The 26423-nt window shown below is 35.5% G+C and overlaps 1 protein-coding gene across 1 annotated transcript in view; it reads left to right on the plus strand.

Moving 5' to 3' along the window:
* PTPRD (protein tyrosine phosphatase receptor type D) overlaps positions 1-26423 on the plus strand; it is a 402643-nt gene that overhangs the window by 220492 nt on the left and 155728 nt on the right. Inside the window, exons 11-19 of the mRNA XM_029920345.1 lie at positions 2450-2583; positions 5073-5217; positions 8389-8694; positions 9592-9785; positions 11918-11944; positions 16068-16185; positions 18741-19328; positions 19767-19867; positions 20617-20876. Of these exons, the coding sequence (XP_029776205.1) occupies positions 2450-2583; positions 5073-5217; positions 8389-8694; positions 9592-9785; positions 11918-11944; positions 16068-16185; positions 18741-19328; positions 19767-19867; positions 20617-20876 (1873 nt within the window). The remainder of the gene's footprint in view (positions 1-2449; positions 2584-5072; positions 5218-8388; positions 8695-9591; positions 9786-11917; positions 11945-16067; positions 16186-18740; positions 19329-19766; positions 19868-20616; positions 20877-26423) is intronic.

The following is a 26423-nucleotide window of genomic DNA, read 5'->3' on the forward strand; positions in this document are numbered from 1 at the left end:
CTGGGAGAAAGAAAAAAGGAAACAAAAGTAGAGAAAAGAAGTAAGCACATACATGTGTGTGTATTTTAGGCTGATAACTCCTTTAATCATCTGAATATTATAAAATTCAATTATAAATTTCCCATCTGTCTGATTGTTCTTGGCTTTCATTGTTGCTCCCGCCAGTGCTTTTGCTATTTCCCTTTTATAACTAATGTGTTCTCTATTTGCTTTGCTATTTTCCTGTTTATTACTTCCCTCTACCCCCCTTTCTCTTGCTCTTGATCCTTTTTATCTTCTTTTGTCTCTGTTTCTCAGTCTGGATGATTATGTAAGTAAGGTCTCTTACTGGGCAAGTACTTAAAGAGAAAAAAGGAAAAAAAAAAAAAGATACCCTGCTTAGAAAGTATGTTCACAGAGGCATCAAATTAATGAGTATCTCAAGCCCTGGGAGACAAGAAAAGAGAAAAGATAATGAATGCAATTAGAAATATGAAGCACTGACTATTGGTTGCTTTATGCATCAGTCCAAACATGAGCATGTCTCCTTGCACATGCAGGTACACACACACACACACACACACACACACACACACACACACGTTAACAGACCAAGTAGAGGAATAAAATAAAATGAGGTTCCTAGAAACCTTTCTGGTAGATCTGTTTAGACTTTCTCCTTTTAAACAAAAGGCAATTTTTTAGTCATACTACAAGAGAGATTACTACAAAAGAAAAAAGTAATACATGTTATATTTTCAAAGATCTTACTTATGAAAATGATGCTTCAACTATTATTTAAGAAGTTACAAAGTATGTTATTCTTCATATGTTTTTCAGTGTTTATGCCCATTTGCCAAAAACCCTGTAGGTATTCTTTTACCCTCAGAATAAAGTGTTAGTGTTCTTGATTTTTATTAAATATACACAGAATTCTCAGGTTTACTTATGGAAATAAGGACCTGTGGTCAACTATAGTGCTTTGAAACATGCCACAGTATCAGGGATAATGATTCAAATATTAAATGGCCAGAACAGCATGGGCAACAATGAGTCAGAGCAGACACTGGCCAAGAGCAATGTAAAGGTATCTGGGCTAGTGATGCCCTGAACTACATTAAGCTTGTGTAGAAGGGATAGAGGACCAATGGAATTTGGTGTTTATTAGGAGGTTGGGGTCAGTAAAACTTATTCTAATACAACGTTTGGGTAAAGTGTTTTAAAATGGATAGATGTCCCATTCTTTATTACATCTGATATATAGCTCTTCCAAATTGTCTATTGCATGAGTTATATGACTAATATGAGAATTATAGATGGCAGCTGTTAAATTACTATTTTTAGGATAATAAACATATTCTCCAAACTTTTTGATTTGTGTGGTAAGTGAGCTCCATCTCACTAGGGACAGTATTAAGCTTACAGTAGGCCTGGTATATTAAATCATTTAAAGCCAATTAGAGTTTAGAGGTAAGTATTTGAAAGCAATGGATATTTTGTGTTTTTCTTCAGCTCCTATTCAAAATGTGTGTTGGTAAGAAAAAAATACTAAGTGATTCTGGTTACCAATAGGTTTTGTTAATGGAGTGAAGGTAGGACTTTATAAACCTAATGGCAATAATTTTGAAAATTAAACATAGTGCTAGAGAATAAGTTCTCAATTTTATTTTATTTTATTTTTTTTAATGATTTATGTTTGGTTTTATTAAATTTGTTAAATCTATTGTTGTTTACATAGGTAAGCAGCAAAGATAGTTTATTCAACAAGAGAATATTAGATAAGCAAGTTAAGGTATTTCCACGACAACTTCTCAATAATGGATCTAAATAACCTAGAAAAATGTTTGCAATATATGATTCATGGAAGAAAGAAAGGAAATGTCACCATTACATGATCCCATTAAAAATTAAAACATTTTTATATTTGATTAGAGTAATTCATAATTATTTTTTTGCCTTTATATCATTTTCTTTTTTTTATACAATTTATTTTTTAACATATGCAATTATTTTCCGTCATTTACAATACAGTAGTTTCAATGACACTCCAAACAGAAAAGCAAAGTAAAAAATCAAAACCCCCACTTCTATTTCATGTAATTAGACTTATACAGAAATTAGAAGGTTAAGTTCTCAATTTTAAATAATGTTTTTATGTATTTAGCACTTGTTATGATTTAGACAGTATTCCAATTGCATTATATAAATCATCTCACTTAGTACAACAATATAATTAAATGAATTTATTAATCTTAAGTTGAAATTTAGAGATTGCTTTATCCTGTATTTGATAATTCTACTATATCTTATATAGACTTTAAACTTCTCAAGGACAGGTACAGTATGACGTAGGACTCCATTAAGCTGTTATATGTGGATATATTTTGAGAGGTTTAAGCAGAGCACTAATGGAAGGATTATGAATACTCATGCTGATGGTGAGCTCAGTCCTTTGCTTTCCTGTTTTTAGTACCAGGGCAACCACTAAACTTCAAAGCAGAACCTGAGTCTGAAACAAGTATTTTGCTGTCTTGGACACCTCCGCGTTCAGACACCATTGCCAGCTATGAACTGGTCTACAAAGATGGGGAGCATGGAGAAGAGGTAGGACTGTGCTTCTCACCTTCTGAGCATTTGCTCTCCTGGGCACAACTCTAGTTTGTGTATTTGCCCAAGTTCTGCTAAAAGTTCAGGTATCTATAGACCACTTTGGTGGGTCACATTCATTCATTAAAAAAGAACTTGGAAAAAAACAGAATATTGATTTCAATTCTTTGGGAGGATGGAGGGCAAACAACAATAAAACAGTTGTTGTTCCTATTTGCAGGTTCCCAAGTTTCTTCTGAAAGTATCTAAAAGAGTATAGTCCATGAGACTTAGACACTTCCTTTATTTCTCTTCTGCACTGTAGTACTTAAGTCACTGCTAATATGTGACTAAGTGAGCTGCAAGGTTTTAGGATTTGTCCAAACTGGTTTCAGAGAAAGAGGCCCCATAGCAAACATTTATTTGTGTGCCAACAGTTATTTATATGAAAGTAAGTACATATAATGCTTGAATATGCTATGCAAATAAAATAATGGTGGATTGCATAAGGCTGAGAGTTCTTAATAGTTACTGAAAAGAAAAACAAGATGACTAATACATATATTAACAGGTATAGTAAGCAGTTCACATATATTAACTCCTTCAATTCTTACAATGGTGCCATGAGTTAGTCTCTACTTTCAATTGATTTCACATATAACAAAATGGAAACACAGAAAAACTTAAACAATTTCCCCCAAATCTCACACTACTGAATGGCAGAACTGGTATTTGAAAATCTAGGCAGTTAGGTTCTGGAATCCATTTTTTTAAACATTGGGGTATATTGCCCTTTGGGTGCATTTTGTATAAATTATAGAAATCAGTAGTAAGATACATCTAACATTTTGTTATTGTGAAATCCAATCCAAGAGCTTTAGGACAAAAATATCAGTAAAATTACATTTAACAACTGAATCCACATAAGTCATGTTATTATACTGCTTAACATTCTTTATCTTAAAAAGATCTTCACAAAGCTAGGTAACCCTAACTACTGACAGGAATACCTTTTTAAAACACATACTAAGTGAAATATTATCAATTAACTTATGGTATATCATTCTGAATGTTAGTAAATTAATATGTCCCTATAAACTTTTATCTTCTTACATCTGTTTGAATTGAGCAGAATCCCCAAAGACCAGATTCTAAATGGAATGCTTTGAGTTAGCTAACAAAGCCAATATGAATTAAGCACTCAAAAAGTTATATAATTAAAATACTGCTATAATTTAAAGTTTATATGTTACCTCAATAAAAACACCAGTTTTTATTTAGACATACAATTCAACATTAATTTATTTTAATTCCTTACCACTACCCAACTGAAACAACAAAATAAAAACAGCACAGAAGAGTGAAAATCCTTTGAGAATTCTATAGATGTAGATGCTTTAATGTTAGCACACCAACTCCGTTTTACAATTGTTTCTTTGGAGAATCCCTTTTTCCTTACCATTTGGGAAATCTACAATTTCTAAAAGCTTTTTTATTTGTGAGCCAGAAACCCTTAGGGATGTTTTCTCTAGATTTATATTTGAATTCCCCTTGACTGATTTCTGTTTGTGTGAACAGCAAACTGTATTCAATGAAAAGCCTTAAGATTATTTATTCCATTACTAGATTACATATTAGTGTGTATTTTAAGGCTTACTACAGGTTAATGTTCAATATGAGATTGATTACCCATAGCTATATATTTGATAAAATGCAATTCAAGTTTTAAACATGAAAAGTAAGAGTTTTAACATTCAGTTAAATAAACCTTACTTCAAAAGCCTTACATCAAAATTTATGATGGTAAAATTTGCAGAAAGTTTCTGACTTTTTTCTTTGTGTTCTATAGCCACAAAGAAAAAAGTTTTAAAATTGTTTCAAATCAACATAGAATACCGATATGGTGTCATATAAATTATCCAGCTTTCTTCAGTAGCTAACATCATTTTTATCCCACCAGAACTTTGCAATTTCAAATCTTTTTTTGTAGCAACCACATATAACCTGTATACTAGTTTCTGATGCTACTTCTCATCATATTTTCTTTGCTCCTGTTTAAATTCAGAAGGTCTTGGGAGAGGAGCAAGACCTTCTTCAGTTGAAATTGCACATGTTGGCCATACTCCACCATCAGGGGCAGGTGTCAGTTTCTGTTGTGGGTTACACCACAGCAACACATGCACCTTAAATACAACCCATTTACCGGTGGTGGCCTCTCAGCCTTCCTCTTATCGGATGCATTTGGTAACTGGATCATCCTTAGAAAGATCTGTGGCTTCTAGTATTCGGTTGCCTTAGTTGTTGTAGAAATTGACCATTTAAACATTGAGATAATCATTGTATAATTCCCCTGATAGAGTCCTAGATACTAACTGTGGATTCTATTTGCAATATTTTGATGCCTTTCTAACCTCAATAACAGAAATCTGAGGTTCCAGGCAGTGTGATGAAAATATTTTCGTGAATCCTAGTGAAAATGACCCAGTTCTTTTGTTATTTATCCACAGCAACGAATTACCATCGAGCCAGGGACATCTTACAGGCTGCAAGGGCTGAAACCAAACAGTTTGTACTACTTCCGTCTGGCTGCACGCTCTCCCCAAGGCCTGGGTGCTTCCACAGCTGAAATATCAGCCAGAACCATGCAGTCAAGTAGGTGTCTCTCTCTGCTGGTTTTCAGGCCTTTTTTACTAGCAGGTGGTGCGGCCTTTTCCCCACCAACAAACAAATCAGCTAATTAATATGTTTGCTAGTCAGGAATTTCTATGCTAGGAAGCATCCAACTTTGATGATTACAATCGTGACCTGTGTTGGTTTCCAACTTGGTCCAAATAGCAGATCCCACTCTCCCACTTCCTAAACTGAAAGAAGTCTGAGAAGTTCAGAGAGCTCCATGAGGAAAATGAGCGAAAGTTCTACCAGGCCCTGTTTAATGATTTATAAGGCTGCACAGCAGTCTTCTGGTTGAGAACACTGCCAAATAACCACAAAAGGGCTTAGCGAAGTAAAGAGGCAAAAAAAGACCAAATTTGTATGTTTTTTAAGCACAGAGGTTTTATCTTTGCTAACAAACAGGTCTTTATTTCATATATTTGTTTCACTCAGAGAAAAGCTCAGCTCTTGTGGCCAGTTTGTTACTAAGTCCGCAAGTAGTACATGTGGAAATTTGGAACATTCATAGAAAACCTGTATCTGGACAAATTTACGAACAGTGGAAATCACAAGTACATTTGCAATCCTAAATTGTATTTTGTTTCCTCAGGTTCAATTTCCTTTTGGAAAATCTTACCCTAAAGCATAGTTCTGTTTATCACAATGGGGGTTCATTATATCCAGGGAAGATTGCTTTCTGTAAAGTATTATATGGAAGTTTATTTTTGATGGAAAGTTTGGTAACTTATAATAATACAATTGTTTGGTCTTTATTAATAAGTTTCCATAATTAGTTTATTAAACAACCATTTACCTTGAACAGTTTTATGGAGATATTCCTTAGGTATTTTTTATACTTTATATTTTATATGTGAGTTTTGATAGTTACATATGCAGTAGATTTGTGTGATCGCAATACAGTGAATTTTACAAAGTGGATGCTCTGTTGACCTAAATTTTAGGCCTATCAGCAAAGATGAAATTTACATTTTCTAAAAAATGAATTTTCTTTCATATAAGCAAATCTTCTATTATTTCATTTTCTATAGAAATTTAACATCTTCTAAGGCTTTTTGAAAATAAATATATATTCTCTATCTTTCTCAAAACATGACCATTGGTAAAAATGTATTCAGGCCCTATTAATCCATTGGTGATAATAACCTATTCCCTTAAATTCCCTTATTTTATAAACTGAAGCATGTAAATCAATGCAGTTTTGTATTTTATTTTGAATTATTGTAGAACATAATTCTTAAATTGAGGAATTTAATTAAAAGAAGTGTGACATGCTTCAATATTATATTTTGCCTGGCTTACAAAACTGGCATTTTTGCAGGGATACATACATTCATATGTATATATTTACATACACAGAGATACAATGGACATTTTATAACCACATCAAAAGCTTATCTACTCATTTTATTTAAAAGTTTCAAATGATGTTGAATATATTCTCACAGAATAGAAAGTCTGAAGGTATCAATGCAATAAAAACAAAATCAGCTTTTTAAAAAGAATTACAAATGAGTCCTTGCTTTTACATGAACTATTAAATTTATTATGAATACTGATAATGCATATGAAATAGTTTCATAATTTGAAATATAAGAACCTGTAGTTAGAATCAATAAAAATGATAGATATTCCAGTGATTTTACAAATCTTACTTTAAATTTATAAGATTTTTTTGTGAGAATTCTCTTCTTATGAGTACAGGGAGCTTTTCATTTTGATTCAATATGATGAAGAACACGAGACATGTAGATTTAAAAAGATAATCCTGTAAACAATTAGATACACCTGACACTACATAATATTAAGATACACAAAGTCTAAAGAAATACTGAAACTCCATATTTGCATACACAAAATTGGAAATGATTTACTGATTCTACCATATCAATCACCTTAAAATAAATAAATATATATGTATGTATATTTTATTCCTCTTATTTGTTTTTTAGGAATTTTATATTGTTAACTTTAAACTAATTTATGATAACATTTGCATTGCTTTTGTTGCTTTTTAATTTTTTTCAAGTAATGATATGTTTGGGTAATTTGGTGGAAATAATTGCTCAGAAATTGACCATTTTATTTTAAAATGGATAATAAGAAATTTTCTCTCTTAACTCTATATAAACTTTATATAAATAACCATGTACAAAATGAAAGAGATTTTGCACATAAGTCATATCTTTTCCAGATGGTTCTCAGGATATTTTTTTAAACAGCTTTTGTTAATGACTGTGTTACTGACATTTTATAAGGGATAGATTATTATTGATTTTGCCAAAATTTGCTGGTGGGATCTAATTCTTTACTAGTAATGGTGTCTCAAGAAGTGCTAAAATAAATTCTTTTAAAAAGCTGAAAGCTGACGTAGGGTAAGTATAAGTTACAGTCAGAATCAACAAGACTGACATTGCCCTCGGGTAGGTAAATCTTGGACTATGCATTTCATCCTTTATTGATTCTGCATGCTCACTTATATGGGCTACAATCATAGCTAGATTAACACCTTTCATTAAAACCGGTCAGGCTGGCTCAGTTTTTCAGATAGTCAGAGGGAACACTTTGAAATTTGGGCTTTTATTTCTTTTCTTTTTCTTTTTTAATTGGAATTGATGGAAGGGCATCCAACAATTACTACAACTCCTTACACTTGAAAACCCTTTCACGAATGAATACTGTACATGCCTCACCCTCATTCTAGATATAGAAGGGAAAGATGGAAACAGCATCTGGGAAGCATCATCCAACTCTCATGTAATAAATCTTGCCGTATTTACAGCTTTTTTAAAGTTGGGTAGTCTGCAGTAGGGCTGGGAAATACTGAGGGATTGGTTTAGAAGAAGAATTTAAATTGCAGGTAGGTAATTTTGTTTGAGGCTCTATTGTCTCAAGATTTCATGTTCACATATTCCCCCCACCCATTATTTAACATTTATTTCTGGTCATTTATTCATTATTTGGTTTATTCATATTACTAAGCCAAGGTACATAAATTTAAATTTTTATTTTGAGTTTCAAAGCCTTATTTTCACTTTGTTGCCCTTATTGTTCGTTTATTTATTTTTGCCTTTTCTTTTGTTTTATCATTTTTTTTTCCAACCACTCCTGCCCTTTCACTCAAACCCTCCTTTAACTCACTACCAAAATAAGAGCCGTCAGCTCCTCCTCAAGACATTAGTTGCACCAGCCCAAGTTCCACTAGTATTTTGGTAAGTTGGCAACCTCCACCAGTGGAAAAACAGAATGGCATTATTACTGAATACTCCATCAAGTACACCTCCGTGGATGGAGAAGATGACAAACCTCACGAGATTTTGGGAATTCCTTCGGACACTACTAAGTACCTTTTGGAACAGCTGGAAAAATGGACTGAGTACCGGATCACAGTGACAGCCCACACAGACGTCGGCCCTGGCCCCGAGAGCTTCTCCGTGTTGATTCGAACTGATGAAGATGGTATGTTGCCTCTGCTCCGTCAGTTTGCACCCTTCTGACAGTCTTGGTCTGCTGTCTTTCGATAGGCTAACGGTAATCCGTTGTTTTTTGTTTTTGTTTTTGTTTTTTTTACTTCTGCTCATCTTTTTTTACCACGCATCGCTATGACTTCAGTAGTTTTTGCCAAAGACCTATCTTTGCTGCAGCCTGGGCAATTATTTTTTTCAATCTCAACACAATAATTTGCTTCCCTTTAAAAGAACAGCTTGCTGGTATGACCTTGCAATCCAGGCCATTCTCTATATTTCCGTCTAAAGTCTTCTGTGGTTTTCTTGACATTTTTAAATAACTTTTTTTACATTTTGAAGTAAACTTTTTGAAACTGTCTTCTTACCTTCTTGTTGCCTTTTTGTTTTGCATATTTCAGAGACACTGATGCTCGACATTCAATTTTTGGCATCTGTTGTTTGGAAAACCTTTGATACGACAAAAAAAAAGAGAGAAGAAAACCCACACAATCAAGAATCTTTTTATTCTGCTAAAAAGAAACCTTTAAAAACACACAACAGTCAACAACCAGTTTTTGTTATTATTTCAATGCTATTCCTCTTTGTGCTTTAATGCTTTGAACCTCAAAGCATCTTCCTTGGCTTTTGTACATTTTTTACATGTTTTTCTATTTCTCTGATACTCTTTTTTTCTTCCATTTTTTTTTTTTTTGGCATCGGTCATGTTTTTTGATCTTTCTTACAAGGTAGAGCAGATTGGTTGAGCATTTTCATTGCTTGAAAGTGTTTGTATTCCACAAAGGAGACATAGCGGGTCTGCCCATTTTTTTTTAAACCTAAGTAAAGAAAATGCTCTGACTGGGTGAGACAAGTGCCTGTAATTTTCTTTTATCCAATGATGTTGTTCCAGTTCCTAGTGGTCCTCCTCGCAAAGTCGAGGTAGAGGCTGTCAACTCAACATCTGTTAAAGTCTCATGGCGCTCACCTGTGCCCAGTAAGCAGCATGGCCAGATAAGAGGATACCAGGTGCATTATGTGAGGATGGAAAATGGCGAACCCAAGGGCCAGCCCATGCTGAAGGACGTCATGCTGGCTGATGCACAGGTAAGCCTCTGAAATCACATACCTATGGTTTTATTTATTTAGTATACTTGTATTTCAGTCTGTACCTTGAAACGGACCTGCCCTGTTTTTTTTTTTTTAATTTTTTGACATTTTAAAAATCCTGCACAAATTCCAGCTTTAAAGCACATGATGTGCATTTACTTTTCAAAGTTAATAGCAAGTAAGGAAGTGAATTGTAATAAACTGACACTCAAGCCTAATTAAAAACATGTCATTTTTTTCTTAAAATACAGATACTCAACTCTACATTTATATCTCAGTTTGCCTTTCTGTCTTTAAAAAAATTGAATTGATTTTAATCAAATTAACAGAAAGAATTCTAAGTAGCTGTACTAAAACTCTTTGGAACTAAGTTGATCTAATTTCTAAGTGTAAGACTTCTGCAGTTGAAGAGGGTATGTCCTTATTTGAGGAAAGCTATCCAGATAGTATTTTATTTAGTACTTAATCAAATCATGTATTCAGAAGTAATTATTTGATTTCCTGAAAATGAAGATAATAACCATAAAAATTAATTTACAGTTTCCCATAAAATAAATGAGAATCCCCTATGTTAAGCCAACTTAAGAATAGTATGAAAAATAATTGAGTATGTGAGAAATTTAATTGATCCTAGAGTAGTGGTTTATAACCATGCAGTCATACCTTGGCTTTTGTAAATTAGTTTAAAGCAGAGCATTAGGTTTCTATTTTTAGTTTCTTTGAAACTAAGGTGTTTCAAAGGATAATACCATGATAAATCCACTTGTATTCTACATATTTACCTGAAAAGAAGAAGAAGATTTCAGTTAATATCTTATGCCGGGGTTTACATGTAACCCATGTAATTTACATGTAACCCATGTTGGCTCCAGTAGTGATGGGATGTCATGAATAGGGGAGCTCTGTGTTTATCTAGCAAATTGGTGGTTGGGCATGGAAATGGATGGAGCTTGGAATTTTTGAAATTTCAGTAAAAAAGTCCCTCCTTTGTGTGACAGTGAGGACGACTGTGAGCCAAATTGAGAAATATTTTATCAGGTTGCCAAATTTTGCATTCTTGTCTCTGTGCGAACAAGAGATCATTATATATCCCTGTGGCTTAAGAAAGCATTTACCCTAATGTCTTAGTATAATCAATTCACAGATCTGCTTATTTTTCCTTCCACTTTGAAATGTTTTAACTAAAAGGATCTGGATGAGTGGCTTACTTAATCAATTCCACATCCAGTTGCATGGTTTTAAAGTCTACTTCTGTAAACTTATTTTTCAGATTCATAGTCCTATAGACTCTGGGTGTTGACTTGCTTTTCCTAAATATTTATTTTGTGCTATCTGTGAAACAGAAAGTACTCACAATCTGAAATTAATAAAGCCATTGTTGCCTATGTTTTCTTCGTAAGTCTAAAAATATGAAGAAGAAAATGTATGGCCACCATGCTCTGATGTCCTCCTTCATGTCCTAGATAATTCTACATTATAAACCTGTAGTTTTGCCAGTGTTTTCATTGTGGTTAATGGAATTATGTGGTACAAAATGCCTTAAATGTCAGCAGTTTTTTCCCCTCTCTTCTACTTTGTCTTTTTGTTGTTAATGTGCATATGTTTTTGGTGGTTCTTGTTTTTTCCTTTTTTTTTTTTTTTTTTTTTTTTTTTGGCCTACCTCATATGCTCCCTAACTATTCATTGAAATTCCATTGCATCTTGCAAGACTTCCCTGGGGCTAGAAGATTCCAATATTTTATGAAAGGTGTTAATCTAATTAGTGACATAATTGCATAACGTAAGGATAAAGTCAAAATAAATGTCATAAAGTAGTGTATGATTAGAAATATCAGATTTACATTATGCCTTATTGATTCATTCCAATGAACCTCAGATTAAAAATATCTATTAGCTGATTTTAAAGATAACCATACAAAGCATATTTACTTTTGGCCTCTGAATTGAGAGTGAGGGTGGCAGCATACATACCTACTCTTTGGAATTTTACTGTACACATTGCACCAATTGCTTATTTTTTCAGTTTTTTTTAATATAAGGAGGTCACCATTGCCTTTTAAGGCTACAAATTTCTCTTCATTTCTATTTATTTTGTTTCCCTCTTCCCCAACCTTCTTAATCTCAATCAGTGGGAATTTGATGATACTACTGAACATGTGAGTAATTTTTTTGACTGCTTTGTCAAAAACAGATTACAAATGCTTGCTTTTTTCTGACACCCCTCTTTTACTTATGTGTGATATGTCATCACAAGTTGCTTGGATGCATGAACTAACAAATTATTTTTAAATTATCTTCACTCTATGGTATCCTTTTTATTTAGGCTTTGTTTTGTGAAATTAGCACGGTGCTAGTGATTGCCTAAGAAAATCATGAGCTCATGTTGTTTTGATGGCTGCTACTAACTCTGCCTTATGACACAGTTAGAGGAGGCATGCTTCAAGTGGAGGCGTCCCAGAGGAGAGATATCAAGCTGTTTGCTATAGGCTGTTCATAAATCCTACCTCAGTGTTGCATTTTAGGTGGATAACACAATGTAGATCTGGCACTAATTATATCTAGAAATGACAATTCTCTTATACCCATAGAAATTTGAGTAAAATTGAATGAGCCGTGCCAAGAAGTAGAAAGTATATGAGAAAGGAGTTTTTTTAAATATTTTGATGACTGGATTATGTTATTTATTGAGAGTGTATTATTATGTAAAGGTTTCCATGGGGATCATAGGATGTGACTCTGCCTTCTAAGTGCTTACTTAGTGGCTAGGAAGGATGTAAAGTTCAGAAAAGTTCCATAAAATACAACAAAAACAGTGACCTCAAGCAATGTGTAATTAATTAATAAATGAGTGACGTTGTCAGTAAGAGCTGTGAATTCAAAGGCCATGGACCAAGATGGTAGAAGAGGTCTTGAAACTTAGTTTTGAACTTGAAAGATAAGTAAAGATTGTAGAGATAGAAAATGTGTGTGTGTGTGTGTGTGTGTGTGTGTGTGTGTGTGTGTGTGTGTGTGTTTTGGGGAGTTGGAGTTAGGAACATATATATTTTTTTAATTTTTTAAGATTTATTTATTTTTGAGAAACAGAGAGAGACAGATCATGAGTGGGGTAAGGGCAGAGAGAGAAGGAGCCACAGAATCGGAAACAGGCTCTAGGCTCTGAGCTGTCAGGACAGAGCCCAATGCGGGGCTAAAACCCATGAACTGTGAGATCATGACCTGAGCCGAAGGTGGACGCTCAACTGACTGAGCAACCCAGGAGCCCCGTGGAACATATTTTGTAAAGTATAGGAAAAGCAGTCATTGGAGCACTCAGTAATGTGATATAGTCAGTTGATAGTGAGCTTTGCCAATTTAACATAAATGAAAGGGTTCAGGTCAGTAAATTAGCTCTAACTATGGCTAAGAGATAACCTTTAATATAATGTTGGGAAAACCTGAAGTGTCAAGCTAAAAACCTGGCTTTTAACCTTTCAACACTGGAATGATATAGAAAATTAAAAATAGAAACAAGATACAGGTTAGTAAGGGTATTCTTTCATTTACTTTTTCTTTTCTTTTTTTGCCAAAACACAGGGCTCCTGTTGGGAATGTTAGTATATATGGTGGGCAAGGTATCAGTTTTAATGGAACTAATAGTGTTTTATAGACTTTATTGACTGTGATCCATAGTAAGAAACACATTAAATATCATGACCAATGCATTCATATGTTTCATTTCCAAAATGCTGGTTATAACTGAGTAAATTGACTTCATGACCTACATAAATGAGTCATTGTCTGCAGCTTAAACACCGATGACTTAGTGGATAGATTAGAGAGGAAGAAGAGTAAACGGAGAAGCAAAAACAACTCTTTTACTAAACCAGTCATGAAATTATAAAAATTCAACAAAACTGAAGCAGAATAAATGAAAAAGGAACAGTTTTGGTCACTATTTTTAAAGACAAAACCTGCTAACAATTTTAGGAAGAAAAAGAGATCAAGATCACTCATAAGCTTGGAATATGCTCTAACATTCATTAAAGTATAGAAGCAAGGAGGAGAGTTTGTCATTTGCAAGGAATGACATTTGAGCTTCAGTTAAATTGAACTTGAGGGAACAATTGATAGTCAAGGGAAACTGTCCACATATTCACAATGTACATGCCATTGGAGCCCTGATGCTAAATCAAGACAAATTGAATTTGGGATATAGACAGAAAAAAATTCTTTAAAGATTGGTAATGTGTGTTTTTTAGGACTAGAGAGGAACACAGCAAGCCAGTAACTGTTTCAGAACATCTCAGAATGCCAACTTTTAACTGACTGTTAAGGGGCAATAAGTTGAATGGAGATCAGTTAGAAGAAGACAAAGACAATGAGGAACATTGGCCATGATATCAGCCACCCCACTCCACAGAGAGTATAGAAATCCCTGAGTGAGTGTGTGCACAGTTTAAAGAAAGAAAACATAATGCAAGAGATGATGTGATCCAGGCCAACAGAGGTGTGTCCAGCTGTGATTATACTCCTGCAGATGGTTTGACCAATTTCAAATTGCATTACAATTTATTATCCTGTAGCAGTCTGTGCAAGAGAAAGGACATGTGTGGTTAATCCCAATTTTATAAGTGAAAAAGACATGTAGAAGTCTCAGAGTGTATAAATTTCTTCCATAAAGTTTGGTGATTGACGCAAGCCTTGCTTTTTCTTCCTAGCCTTGTCTACATTCAGCAGAAATCCAGTAGCATGTGTGAGGCACCTTGGACACAATAATGCTGGCATTTTCCCATTATAATTTTTGGAATACCCATTGTATCTACTGCTACTCTTGGGTGATTTGGATGGTTTTATAGTCACTGTAATGTAAACCATTCCAAGGTCCTGAAAATAAAATCTCTCTCCCAAATTTAACCTATTCATCTGGCAGAATAATTTTTCTAGTGGCTCTCCGGTATGAAATCTGAAATTTTTGAATTTCAACTCTGATGATATTCCTGCCATTTTGAGAAGAGAATACTGTCAAAAGCTGTGATATTTGGGATCAGATTCAACAATTGAATTCTGTGGTGCCCCTTCCAGCCTTGTACAGCAAAATCCTTTTGTCCTCCACACGATCCAGTCCATTCCATGAATTCTCACTTGCATTGTCTTCCGATATGGAAGTCAGTGGCATTGTATATTTCTTAACTCTAACCATATTTAATTTGAAATCAAAAGTGTGCCAAATATCTGAAAGGTAGTTTTTTTTTTAATGTGGGTATTTGTGTGTGTGTGTGTGTGTGTGTGTGTGTGCGCGTGCGCATGCGTGCACTCGCGTGCATGCGTGTGCATGTATATGTAGCAACTCTGAAGAAAATAACAGAACAAATTAATAACCACTCTATGTAAAGAATCATATAATCTCCAGTTTGGAATAACAGATCTAAGTCTTAGAACTACCACAGTTTGGAGCCCTACCTAAGAGAAAACTAGAGTTTCAATAGTTTGTGATATTTAACATTTTCTAAATAGAATTAATTGAGCACACATTCATGACGTGGTAGAAAAAGTATTGTTCTTTGGTTTTATAGCTTACTCCAGATCACCAGAAAATTCTCCTTAGTGTGTAATAATTTTAGTCCATAATCTATATCATTAACCAGTATGTTACCTGAGTCCTAGAAAACTTCTCTGGCTGTTAAGATATCAAATTCCAACAGATCAGCCATTTGGCAAAATTCTAGCATGGTGATAGAACAAGCTACATTGGCATCAGCACCATCACTGGTCTGTGGGCCAGGCGATAGTGGGTGCATATTGAGAGCTAGTGGTATCACATTACTGCTGGTTTATGGATTTCTCTCTATGAGCCAGGCATAGTTGTGAATGTTTACCTGATATAACTCCTCTAATCCTTCTGTTATTCCCACCTTCACAAGTGAAACTGAGGTACAGAGGAGTTAACTCACTTGCCCTGGATCACCAAGCTAATAAATATGGAGATGAAGGTTTCAATTAAAGAATTCAGGAGTTCTGGCCCCAGGTTTCATGTTTTTAACTACTTCTTAGAACTACTTCTTAGGGTTTCGTGTTTTTAACTACTTCTTAGAACTACCTCTTAGGATGGCTGAAGTCCCCACTGTAATGTCAGCATGAAAGCAGATCATCCATAACATGAGCTCCAGGCATGAAACTTCCAGTGTTTGGCATGGCTACCGGGAGTAATGAAGCATGCATAGAATGAAGATGGATGCTTTGATTTTCCCCCAGGGCATTTGTGGTGTTTTGAATCAGTGTCATTCTATTGTGTCATTTTAGGACATGATTATTTCTGGGCTACAGCCTGAAACTTCCTACTCCCTCACCGTCACAGCTTATACCACCAAAGGCGATGGTGCTCGAAGCAAGCCCAAACTGGTGTCCACCACTGGGGCAGGTAAGTGTATCTGTGCATATATGTGCCTTGAACATTTCCCTGGTGACAATAATACTAATTTTCCAAATAGTATGGTGAATTTTATCAGAAGCAGCAAGTGGGCCGTGGTCAACTTTTGTGTATGTATACACAGTTCAGAAGAAGCAAAGCAAATTTCCCAAATTATTCAGTCAGGCATTCAACAAATATGTTTTTGAGCACTTAGTACATGTCAGATAATACTCCCAGTAATGGGGATACAGCAGTCAACAAAGCAGAACTATTCTTCCTTCCTGAAACTTATGCTCTGAGTAGGACTAGATAACTAATAAATAGATAAAGGAGTATATAAAAAAATAAGTAAGTGATGCTTTCAGAGAAGCTGAAAAATAAAGGTCAGTCCCCTAGGAGCCATTGGAAAGAGTGAACGGAGAAAGTATCTTAGAGGAAAGTAATTTGAACTGAGATATGAATGATGTGGAAATGCAAGTCCTATGACTGTCCAGAGGGGAGATCATGTGGACAGGGATGCCACTCCTTAGCTTCAACCCCTCCCAGGAACAAACCCTTTTAGAGGAGTTGCCATCTTGAACTGGGTTGATGACTCATGGTTTTGTTTTCTCGCCATTTTCACCTCCTCAGTCCTTGCTGGAGGATTCTAAGCGGGAGGGGGCAAATCACATAAAAGATGGGAAACAGAAAAAAGAAAAGCAAAAAGGCTACAAAATATCAGATTGCTCCTCTCTGAAGAACAGTTTCTTAATACTTTTTAGGGTTAGTTTGATCGCCTCCCATTAGGAAAAGCCAGCATAAAGGAAGACCTGACATTGTAAAACCAATAAATTAAGACGTAATTACAAAAGGATTCTCCTCCAGTCCCTTTATATAGCAATCTCCCATGGAACATTTAAACTATGATTTGATTTACTCCTCCCGAATCGCTTCTCACACAACTTTTAGGAACACACCTCAGTGTAAAGGCATGAAGCAAAGAACAGCTGTGATGTTGAGTACCCTCCTGGGTGTCATGCTCACTGCCAAATTTGTCTAAATGTCGTAAGATTTGCCTCACTTACATCCTGCCACCTGGAACTGCCTCAAGCAGCAGGATTACAGATGGCAAAACTCCTTTAAGGCAATGTCTTCTGGGCTTTTTCCTTTCTTTCTCTATCTCCTCCCCGCCCCACCCTTTTTTTTTTAAGAATAGCACTGTATCAAGCTAATTTAATGCCCTGCTTAGGAGATACATGCTCAGTGGAGGCAGGCCAAATGGCTATGGAACCAGCCTCTATTGAAAGGTAAACAGCCAAAGATAAACTCCTGAAATTGAATCCCAGATGAAGAAAATACACTTCTTTCACCTATATCTATAATTGTGTCTTAATTAGTCTGAGATGTCTTACATAAAGTATCAAACTACTGTTGGCCATAAGATAAGGGTACTATCATTATATATACCTTCTCCTTATTAGGAGAAGAAAGTATATAACTTATAGCCAAGCGATGTGAATCCCAGAGAAAGAAATAACATCATCTATTTTAATAGCTAAGACTGGCTCATCACTTTTTAGTGGCTATACAAAAAATTATTTAGAGTTTTGGATCTTATTCACAGAAAAGATTATTTTAGTGTTTCCATTTATAATTTTGGATCTTTCTTAATCAATTGAGACTTGAGTGTTGAAATAGGCAATGCTTATTTTAGATATCTGCACATTTATTGCCTTTATACTGCTCAGCCAAGCCTATATTGGAGGTGTGTGAATCCAGTTTATAATTTCTGTAAGAGAAAAGAAAAACTGAATTTTATTTTCTGCCAACCTACTAATCAAAAAGAATTTCCTAGTCATAGTTTATCCACAGGTATAATCATTATATATCTACAGGATAGACAAGAATTACATATCCATAATAACTCAAAGCAACATTATTTTGTACCTATAAAAAAACTTACAGAGACATAAGAGAACATAAGAGTATCATTAAGTGTTTAGGCTTTGGATTCAGATGGATCTGGGTTTGTCTTAGAGCTTTCTCAATTATCACACATCTGACTATGCAGTTTTCTATCTCTCTGGGTGTCATTTTCTTATCATAGAAAATTAAGATAATAACTAATCAGAGTGTGTAGTCAGGAGTGAAAAATGTAAATCAAGTGAGAAACTACATCTTAGCACAGTGCCTGGTACATTACAGGTACCCAGTAATTAAATATGTTATAATTATGATTCTTACTAACTGTATCTAATTAGCTAATCTTTACTCACCTTCATTTCTGTGTGGCATGAACCTTCATATGTGTGAAGGTTTGATATAAGAAGATATTTTTTAAACTCCCTTAAATTATTGTCTCAATAAACCTATTTGTTTCTGTTACAAATTCTGGTATTTCAGCCTACCTTAATAATTAAGAATGAAAAGAAGCATATATCTACAAAGGTATATAGACCAAGGCTTTTTTTTTATTCATAAATAAAGAAATGGGGATTCCTGCAGAGTGGTGCTCCCACTCAGCAGTGATTGAAGTGTGAACATCTGTGTCGGTTGGTCTCAGCACTCCATCCCTTGTGTTGCAGTTCCAGGGAAGCCCCGGCTTGTGATTAACCACACTCAAATGAATACTGCTCTCATTCAGTGGCACCCCCCGGTGGACACATTCGGACCTCTTCAGGGCTATCGTCTAAAATTTGGCAGGAAAGATATGGAGCCACTCACTACTCTTGAATTCTCTGAGAAAGAAGACCACTTTACTGCTACAGACATCCATAAAGGAGCATCCTATATCTTCAGGCTCTCAGCCAGAAACAAAGTGGGCTTTGGGGAAGAGATAGTGAAGGAGATTTCTGTTCCAGAAGAAGTCCCAACTGGATTTCCTCAAAACCTCCATTCAGAAGGCACCACTTCAACATCTGTCCAGTTATCCTGGCAGCCACCTGTCCTGGCAGAGAGAAATGGCATTATCACCAAGTATAATCTTCTGTATAGGGATATCAACATCCCTCTTCTTCCAATGGAGCAGCTTATTGTTCCAGCTGATACCACTGTGACTCTCAGTGGCTTAAAACCAGATACCACTTATGATGTAAAAGTACGTGCTCACACGAGCAAAGGGCCCGGGCCATATAGTCCCAGTGTCCAGTTCAGGACACTTCCTGTGGATCAAGGTAGGATTTGTCTGCTTATGGCCTTCCTCTTTTAAAGGAATATCGGTCTTTGGAAATCAGTATTTTGAAGCTATAAATAACTGATCGAACCATTCCTATTAATAGATTCAGCCAAAGCAAAACAGGTAAAGTATGTAAAACTTAATATGTTTTGGATGCCTTAGATTTCAGTTATAGAATGCCAAGCAAGTCTGGCTGACAGCACCCCAATGTTCTCAGGTAAGGAAAATACAATATAATTGACTGAATTGGAGAAAAAAACAGATGTCTTTAGGAGAATGGGGAAATAAAGTGAATAGTGTGAACAGGTAGGCAAACCACACTTCTCTCTCTGATCAAAGTAGACAGCATCTAACTTAAATCCGATGGTCCATGCTGGAAAAAGGCAGGTCATATGTTTTTAGGAGTAGTTTAAATACACTGTTTTTCCTTTTCCAGCAGTGTTTGCAAAAAATTTTCATGTCAAAGCAGTAATGAAGACTTCAGTGCTGTTGTCTTGGGAAATTCCAGAAAATTATAATTCTGCCATGCCTTTCAAAGTAAGTTTTTTTTCTAATTTGTAAGATATCATGGTTGTAAAAGGGGGGTACAGTTCATCTGGGTAAGTTACTTGGAAAGCATACACACCACTTTGATTCAGCCACACACACTTGACTTTTTTTTCAGTTTTGGCTTCCACTCAAAGGATGAGGCAGGAGACACCATGTAGTTCTAGGATGAACGTTTTACATCTAAGCTATTACTTTTGTTTTCCTACTAGTAAATGAAATTTACATTGTTTCTATCTCTTTACAATACAGTATCCTGGGATTTAAAAAATTTGTTTATTGGCCTGAATTCTTTGTAAGTTTTAAGCTCTAATGTGCAATGGAGAGCTATTGAGAGATGTTAACACGAAGGCAAGTCTATGAAATATAGAGTATAGAGTAGAAAAACACTTTTGAAAGCAAAAATATACTTAGGAACAGGAATAGAAGTGTTTAGAAAAAAGAGTGATGTGGAGAATACATTCAAATAGCATTTCTGTCTATTTCCCATTAAGATTATATGCAACCCACAGGTTAAATATTGAAAATATTGTACATTTCTTTGTGTACTTCTTATAAAAGTGAGAACCAAAAGAAAAACTGATACAACCTCTAGAATTTATGAACACTTCCAGGCTTAGGAATTGTTCAAAAATAGAATTGACCTGATATACATGTTCAATAAACAAGTGCACATTAGTCGAGAAGCCTGTGCTGCCTCTCTGAGAAGCAGATCTCCCTGACTGGTTGTATGTCTCTAGATTCTTTATGATGATGGGAAAATGGTGGAAGAAGTGGATGGCCGAGCTACACAGAAGTTAATTGTTAACCTAAAGCCTGAGAAGTCGTATTCGTTTGTGCTGACAAATCGTGGAAACAGTGCCGGTGGGCTCCAGCACAGGGTAACAGCCAAGACTGCACCAGATGTACTTCGTACCAAGCCTGCCTTCATTGGGAAGACCAATCTGGATGGCATGATCACTGTGCAACTGCCTGAAGTACCCGCCAATGAAAATATAAAGTAAGTTAACTGAAGGACTAGGGTTGAAGGATAGAAATGGAAGGAAGTGAGAAAGAAAACTCAACCTTAGTGTTATAAAGGTTATAAAAGAATCTGTTGCTATGGGTAGAGTAAAAGATCCTTTTCTGCAAGATCTCAGTTAATATTCGTTTCATTGCACTGTGTTCTCATGTTCATTGTAACACAGATTCTCATTAATTTAACACTGAACTTTTTTTTAATGTCTCAGGAATGATGTAACTTAGGAGAGATAGACAAATAGAATGTGGCTCTTGCTATAAAAAGGAGTTTATGTTATAGTATACAGAATAAGGTGGATAGTTGAATAACTCTGGTGTTTGGCCAATATTATTATAATAGTGAGGAAGTCTTAGCATGAAGCTGAAAGGAACTTTGGGAAATGAGGTAGCATTTGACACTGTTGTTTTATATATGTGCTGAAACATTTCAAAAGTTAAAGTTCAGAATGACATTGGAAAAAACATGAAAGTTTAAAAATGCAAATTTTCTGTTTTAGATGGAACTGAATTGAAAAAAAAAATTTAGTCAATTAAGTGGTTTATTGGTTGCACATAGCTAGTAGACTGTAGCCAGTACATTTTATAACCGGTATACCTAGCTGGTTGTAACCAATAGCACAAAAAAAAAATATTTTCCCTGCTTTAAGCATGAGTGTTGAGGTTGGCCCTGGAAAACAAAAGAAGATGTGATCTCGGTCTTCAAAGAATTATCATAGGCATACCTGGGTGGCTCAGTTGGTTGAGTGTCCGATTTGGGCTTAGGTCATAATCTCACACATAATCTCATAATCTCACATAATCCTACAGGCTCAGAGGTTCGAGCCCTGTGTTGGGCTCCATGCTGACAGCTCAGAGCCCAGAGCCTCCTTCAGATTCTGTGCCTCACTATCTCTCTGCACCTACCCTGCTCATGCTCTCTCTCTCTCTCTCAAAAATAAATAAGCATTAAATTAAAAAAAAACTAGCAAAGAGTAGGGGATACAGAGAGACAGACAAATGTAATACATGCTAATGATAGAATTATAGTTTATCTTAAGAGCAGCTAAAAGAGAATGAACACATACCAAAAAAAATCAGAGGGAGAAGATTATATGCAAAGGCTTATTGGTGAAGGAAACAACTTATTCTGTAAGGCCTGGAGAGGAGAAGTGAGAGAGGAATACAAGGGCCAAGTTAACACTCAGAAATTGGGACTATATCCTATAGACAAGGGAAATTCATTAAAGCTTTTTTTATGCAAGAGAATGGTGTGTACCATTTTTTTAAATACCTAAGTTTTCTTGTTTTCATTTTAGGGAATATGTATTGAGTATCTGCTGCATGATAGAGTATTGTGCTGCCTGCTTGCTTTCTCATTGCTTCTATCCCACATGGTCATGTTTAGATGAAACTTGCTATGAACAATTTGAAGGTCAAGCAGAGGCATTTATACATAGTTTATGGACCATTGGGATCTTCAAATTTAGCAGCAATCTGGTGACATAATTGGGACAGTTCTTAGGGAAGGTGGGTCCTGAAGGCATATGTTGGAAGAATTGGAGCAGCATAGAGAAAAGTGTTGGGATGCCATTGCATAGTTGGTTGTTTCTAAGTGACAAGATTCTTAAATCAGATGGTAATTAGGGAAATAAGATATAGAGGCAGATGATATCAGTAGTGTAGTAAGAATTGGTAACCACTTTAATAAGATATCAGATGAAAATGTCATAGTTGACATAGACGAGAGTTGAGCTTGGATGACAAAATAAATGATGTCACCATTCAGCCTAAGGAATGAAAATCAGGAAGAAATTGATGACTTTAATTTTGTGTATGTTTTACATGAGGTATCAGTGAAATATCTAATTAAGGATGTGGGCTTAAAGAAATTGCTATGATTATAGATAAATGTTGAGAATTATCATGGAAAGAGACAGAATCACTGAGATAGGTGAAGACATGAAGTAAAAGGCTAAAGTAAAGGTCTCAGTGAGGATGAAAAGAGCAAGTAGAGAACACAGAGTGGGATTTGTTACATAGTTAAATGGAGAACCAAGCCATGGCAAGTTCATGGCAAAAGAATTTTCAGGATGTGTACCATTAAGAATTTCCAAAGGTCCAGGAAACTTATAGAAGATGACTGAAAAAAAATGAGCTGTTAAAAAGTACAGTTATAAACAAAAAGTTTTCAATATAGGGCCATGGTTTAAATTTAGGAAAGTCTAATAATTGGCTACTTTAGACTTAGCTAAAATCAAATCTTCCAAAGGAAACTTTTTTTTCATATTCATTTGGTGAAATAATTGGAGGATTTCAACCAAATGGTGGATGTTCCAAACGATTATAACTAAAATAAATTCACTGAAAAATACAAACTCCTTTTTTGCCCACCTTTCTTTTTCTATCATTCAGAAAACTGGAAATGAAAATGGAATATAAGTGTAATTCTTATCTCAACAAAATTGAGTATGAAAGTGAGATTATATTTATCCATTTTGGTTTAAATGACCTGTGGATTTTTTAAATCTCCCATTCTAGTTCCAGGCAATGTTTCAGCGATTTGGGAGAGATAATGCTGACTTTTTCACTGCTCTGACAAAACTTAGTTATTGGGGAATTTGGACAAGTAGAGTCAATTGAAGTGGAGTTTTAGGATACCAAAGATAAGATGGATCAGGGAGGCCAAAGGAGGAGCTCCTAACCCCAGGTTAGTAGCTCAGGGAAGGTACCAGAGAAAGAGACATGGAAACTGAAGCTTAAAGAATGACAAAAGCCTAGTCAGTCAGTGGGAGTGGGGTTGGGGAGATGTTGTTTCAAGCAGAAAACAGCATATGTGATACCACAGAAGCAAGAGAAAGACTAGCACTTCTCATTTGTCCACCCAACCAATAAGACATTTTCTCTGGCATCCAACAAACATGTATTCTATACATAGTGGATTGCCAATGCCAGGTCTGGAAAACAGAAACATGACTGAGATAATGGTGGTAGAACAGATACAAAAAAAAAAAAAAAATCTCATGAATATAAAGGAGTAAGCACTGCCAGAGTTCCAGTCCAACTTGGGTGTCAGGGGAGACATCTAGAAGGAGCTGATATTTAATGAGTCTTGACGGATGGGAAAGATTTAGAAAATGTAAAATAGTTGCAAACATAAAAGAACAGCGAAAAGATTCAGAGTATAAACTTAATCTATTCAAAAACATGAACTGTCTATTCAGGGAAAGAGCAATTGAAAGATGAAAATAGTACAGTATAATTTGTAGTATTTGTTATTAGTTTGAAAGACATAAAAAATAAAGTCTAGTGGCTGGTTACCAAATTGGCTTGGAAGATTATATTATGCATTATTGGAAAATGGAATTTTAGTCCTTTGATGGTAGATATTTGGTTCATGTTCCAACTTCTAAATGAGTTGAAGATATTGCAGAATATAGTCTATCTTTTACTGCTTTGCTTTACCTTGTTCAATTTTACTCTTTGTTTAATTTATATACTTCCTCTTCCTAAGTTTGAAATGGGAGTTGGGGAAACAGATAAAACTTTGGTAACAAAGAAAAGAGACCAGTATGATACATAAAAAGAAAGAAAATGATTTGGGGGTGGGAATGTGTTCTAGATGAATTAAAGATTCCCAGAAATATATTCTCATCTCTCTGGGAAAAAGAGCAAAAGACAAACTAGGAAAGTGTGTGGGAAAAGTGCCAGAACAAGAAATCAAGAGCAAATCTCCTGTTAGCAAAACAAACAAACAAAACACAATGCTAAATAACCTATCTACATTGGACTTTTTAAAAGGATGATAACACAAAGTTACTTGTCCGGTCTTCATGAGGCACTGTCCATTATTACAGGCAGATGTGTGCCATGCTGTGCCACTTACAGCCATTGGCAAGTTAAGAAGTGAGAAGGGAATGTGGCTTGTTGTCCAATGTGCCATGGGAGACATGAGAAGAAGAAACAGGATTGATACCAGAGCTGTGGGCTGTGTTTCTAACTTGCATTTCAGTGAAAGTTATTTAGAAAACTATTTCCAATTTGTTTTCTAGTAAAATGCAGTTTTGGTGATTGAAGGACTGTTTTAGCTACATGTCTCATTTCTGACCAAGCTTATTGGGAAGTCTTGATTCCTACCCCCCAATTCCTCACCACCTAGAAACAAATGTGTCTCTTGTAAATATAACACAGTCGTGGCTCATTGCCCCTGTATTCTTTCGTGCTTGGTTTTTGCATGGAGAAGCAGGGAGCTCCCTCGAGGAAAGGCTTAATTTCTTGTGAAATTGCTCTGTAGGTACCGCAGGTTCTGATACCAGGAATCTAGGGTGCTTCAGCCTTTTACTTGGATAGATGTTTGGAGGCAGAATGCCAGTCAGAAAATTGAGCAACTTCATCATTCTCCTGATGCAAGTTGTGGTTACAAAGGGAACTTCCTTGACTTTAAAAGGATTGTACTTTGGGTGGTAAGGAAAAATGTAACACACAAATTGCACTGAGAGCTGCCAGAAGTTACCCACAGTTAGTCGATTTCATAGTAGTCATTTTATATTTATGAAAAACAGAAATGAATAAGAGCATTTTATGAAATTTTAAATGTCTTTGGTCTTCCTAATTTGGCTTTCAGGTTGGCCTAATTTTTCTTCTTTTAAAGAAGATATTTTTGGAACCATGGTTTATAAAGGTGCTTCATACAATGTGTGCACCATTACTAGTTTAATGTATTAACATTATCATCTGTTTAATGTTTAATGAGAAATAATTCATTTCATGGTCATCAACTGCAGTGGTAAAGATGTAAATGTGTATAGTGCTTTACAATTTACCAAAGACATTTGAATGTTTTCTTTAAGTCACAAAAACCTGTGAGGTAAGTTTTCTCCCCATTTACAGGTGAGTAAAGTGAGGCTTAGGGATACTAAGTGGCTTGGGCACAATCATAAAGTTAATACTAAGAATAGTTTTAAGAGTGACAAGGGCTTGCTAATTGCTCTGCCAGGACACTACCCACATTAACTGGTGAAGTCTTCACAAGAAGCCTGCTTATCATTTTATATGTGAGGAAGTTATGAGGTTGACTAACTTGCCCTGGCCACATAAGAGCAGAACCAGTGAGGAAAGATCTGAACCCAGACAGTCTGGCTCCAAGCCCACATGTTGAAACATGCCCATAGAATTTACTGGTCAGACCAAGACATTTCTCCCCTTGGGCAATTGATAAACAATTATGAATGCAAGGACAAATCAGAATGGACAGAACTTCTCCAGACACAAAGCTTAGAACCAGGAATAATTAGGCACATGTATCTGATAATGGATAATGGAAATGTAGGTTATGGAGCAATAAAGTGAGTAGTTCGCCATGACAATTCAGATGAAACGTAAAGGGAGGGTGCCCATCTCTCCACACCCTCGCCAACATCTATAGTCTCTTGGTTTGTTCATTTTAGCCACTCTGACTGGCGTGAGGTGGTATCTCAGTATAGTTTTGATTTGTGTTTCCCTGATGATGAGTGTTGTTGAGCATCGTTTCATGTGCCTGTAGGCCATCTGG

This window comes from Suricata suricatta, chromosome 13, assembly GCF_006229205.1.
Source record: "Suricata suricatta isolate VVHF042 chromosome 13, meerkat_22Aug2017_6uvM2_HiC, whole genome shotgun sequence".
NCBI lineage: Eukaryota > Metazoa > Chordata > Mammalia > Carnivora > Herpestidae > Suricata > Suricata suricatta.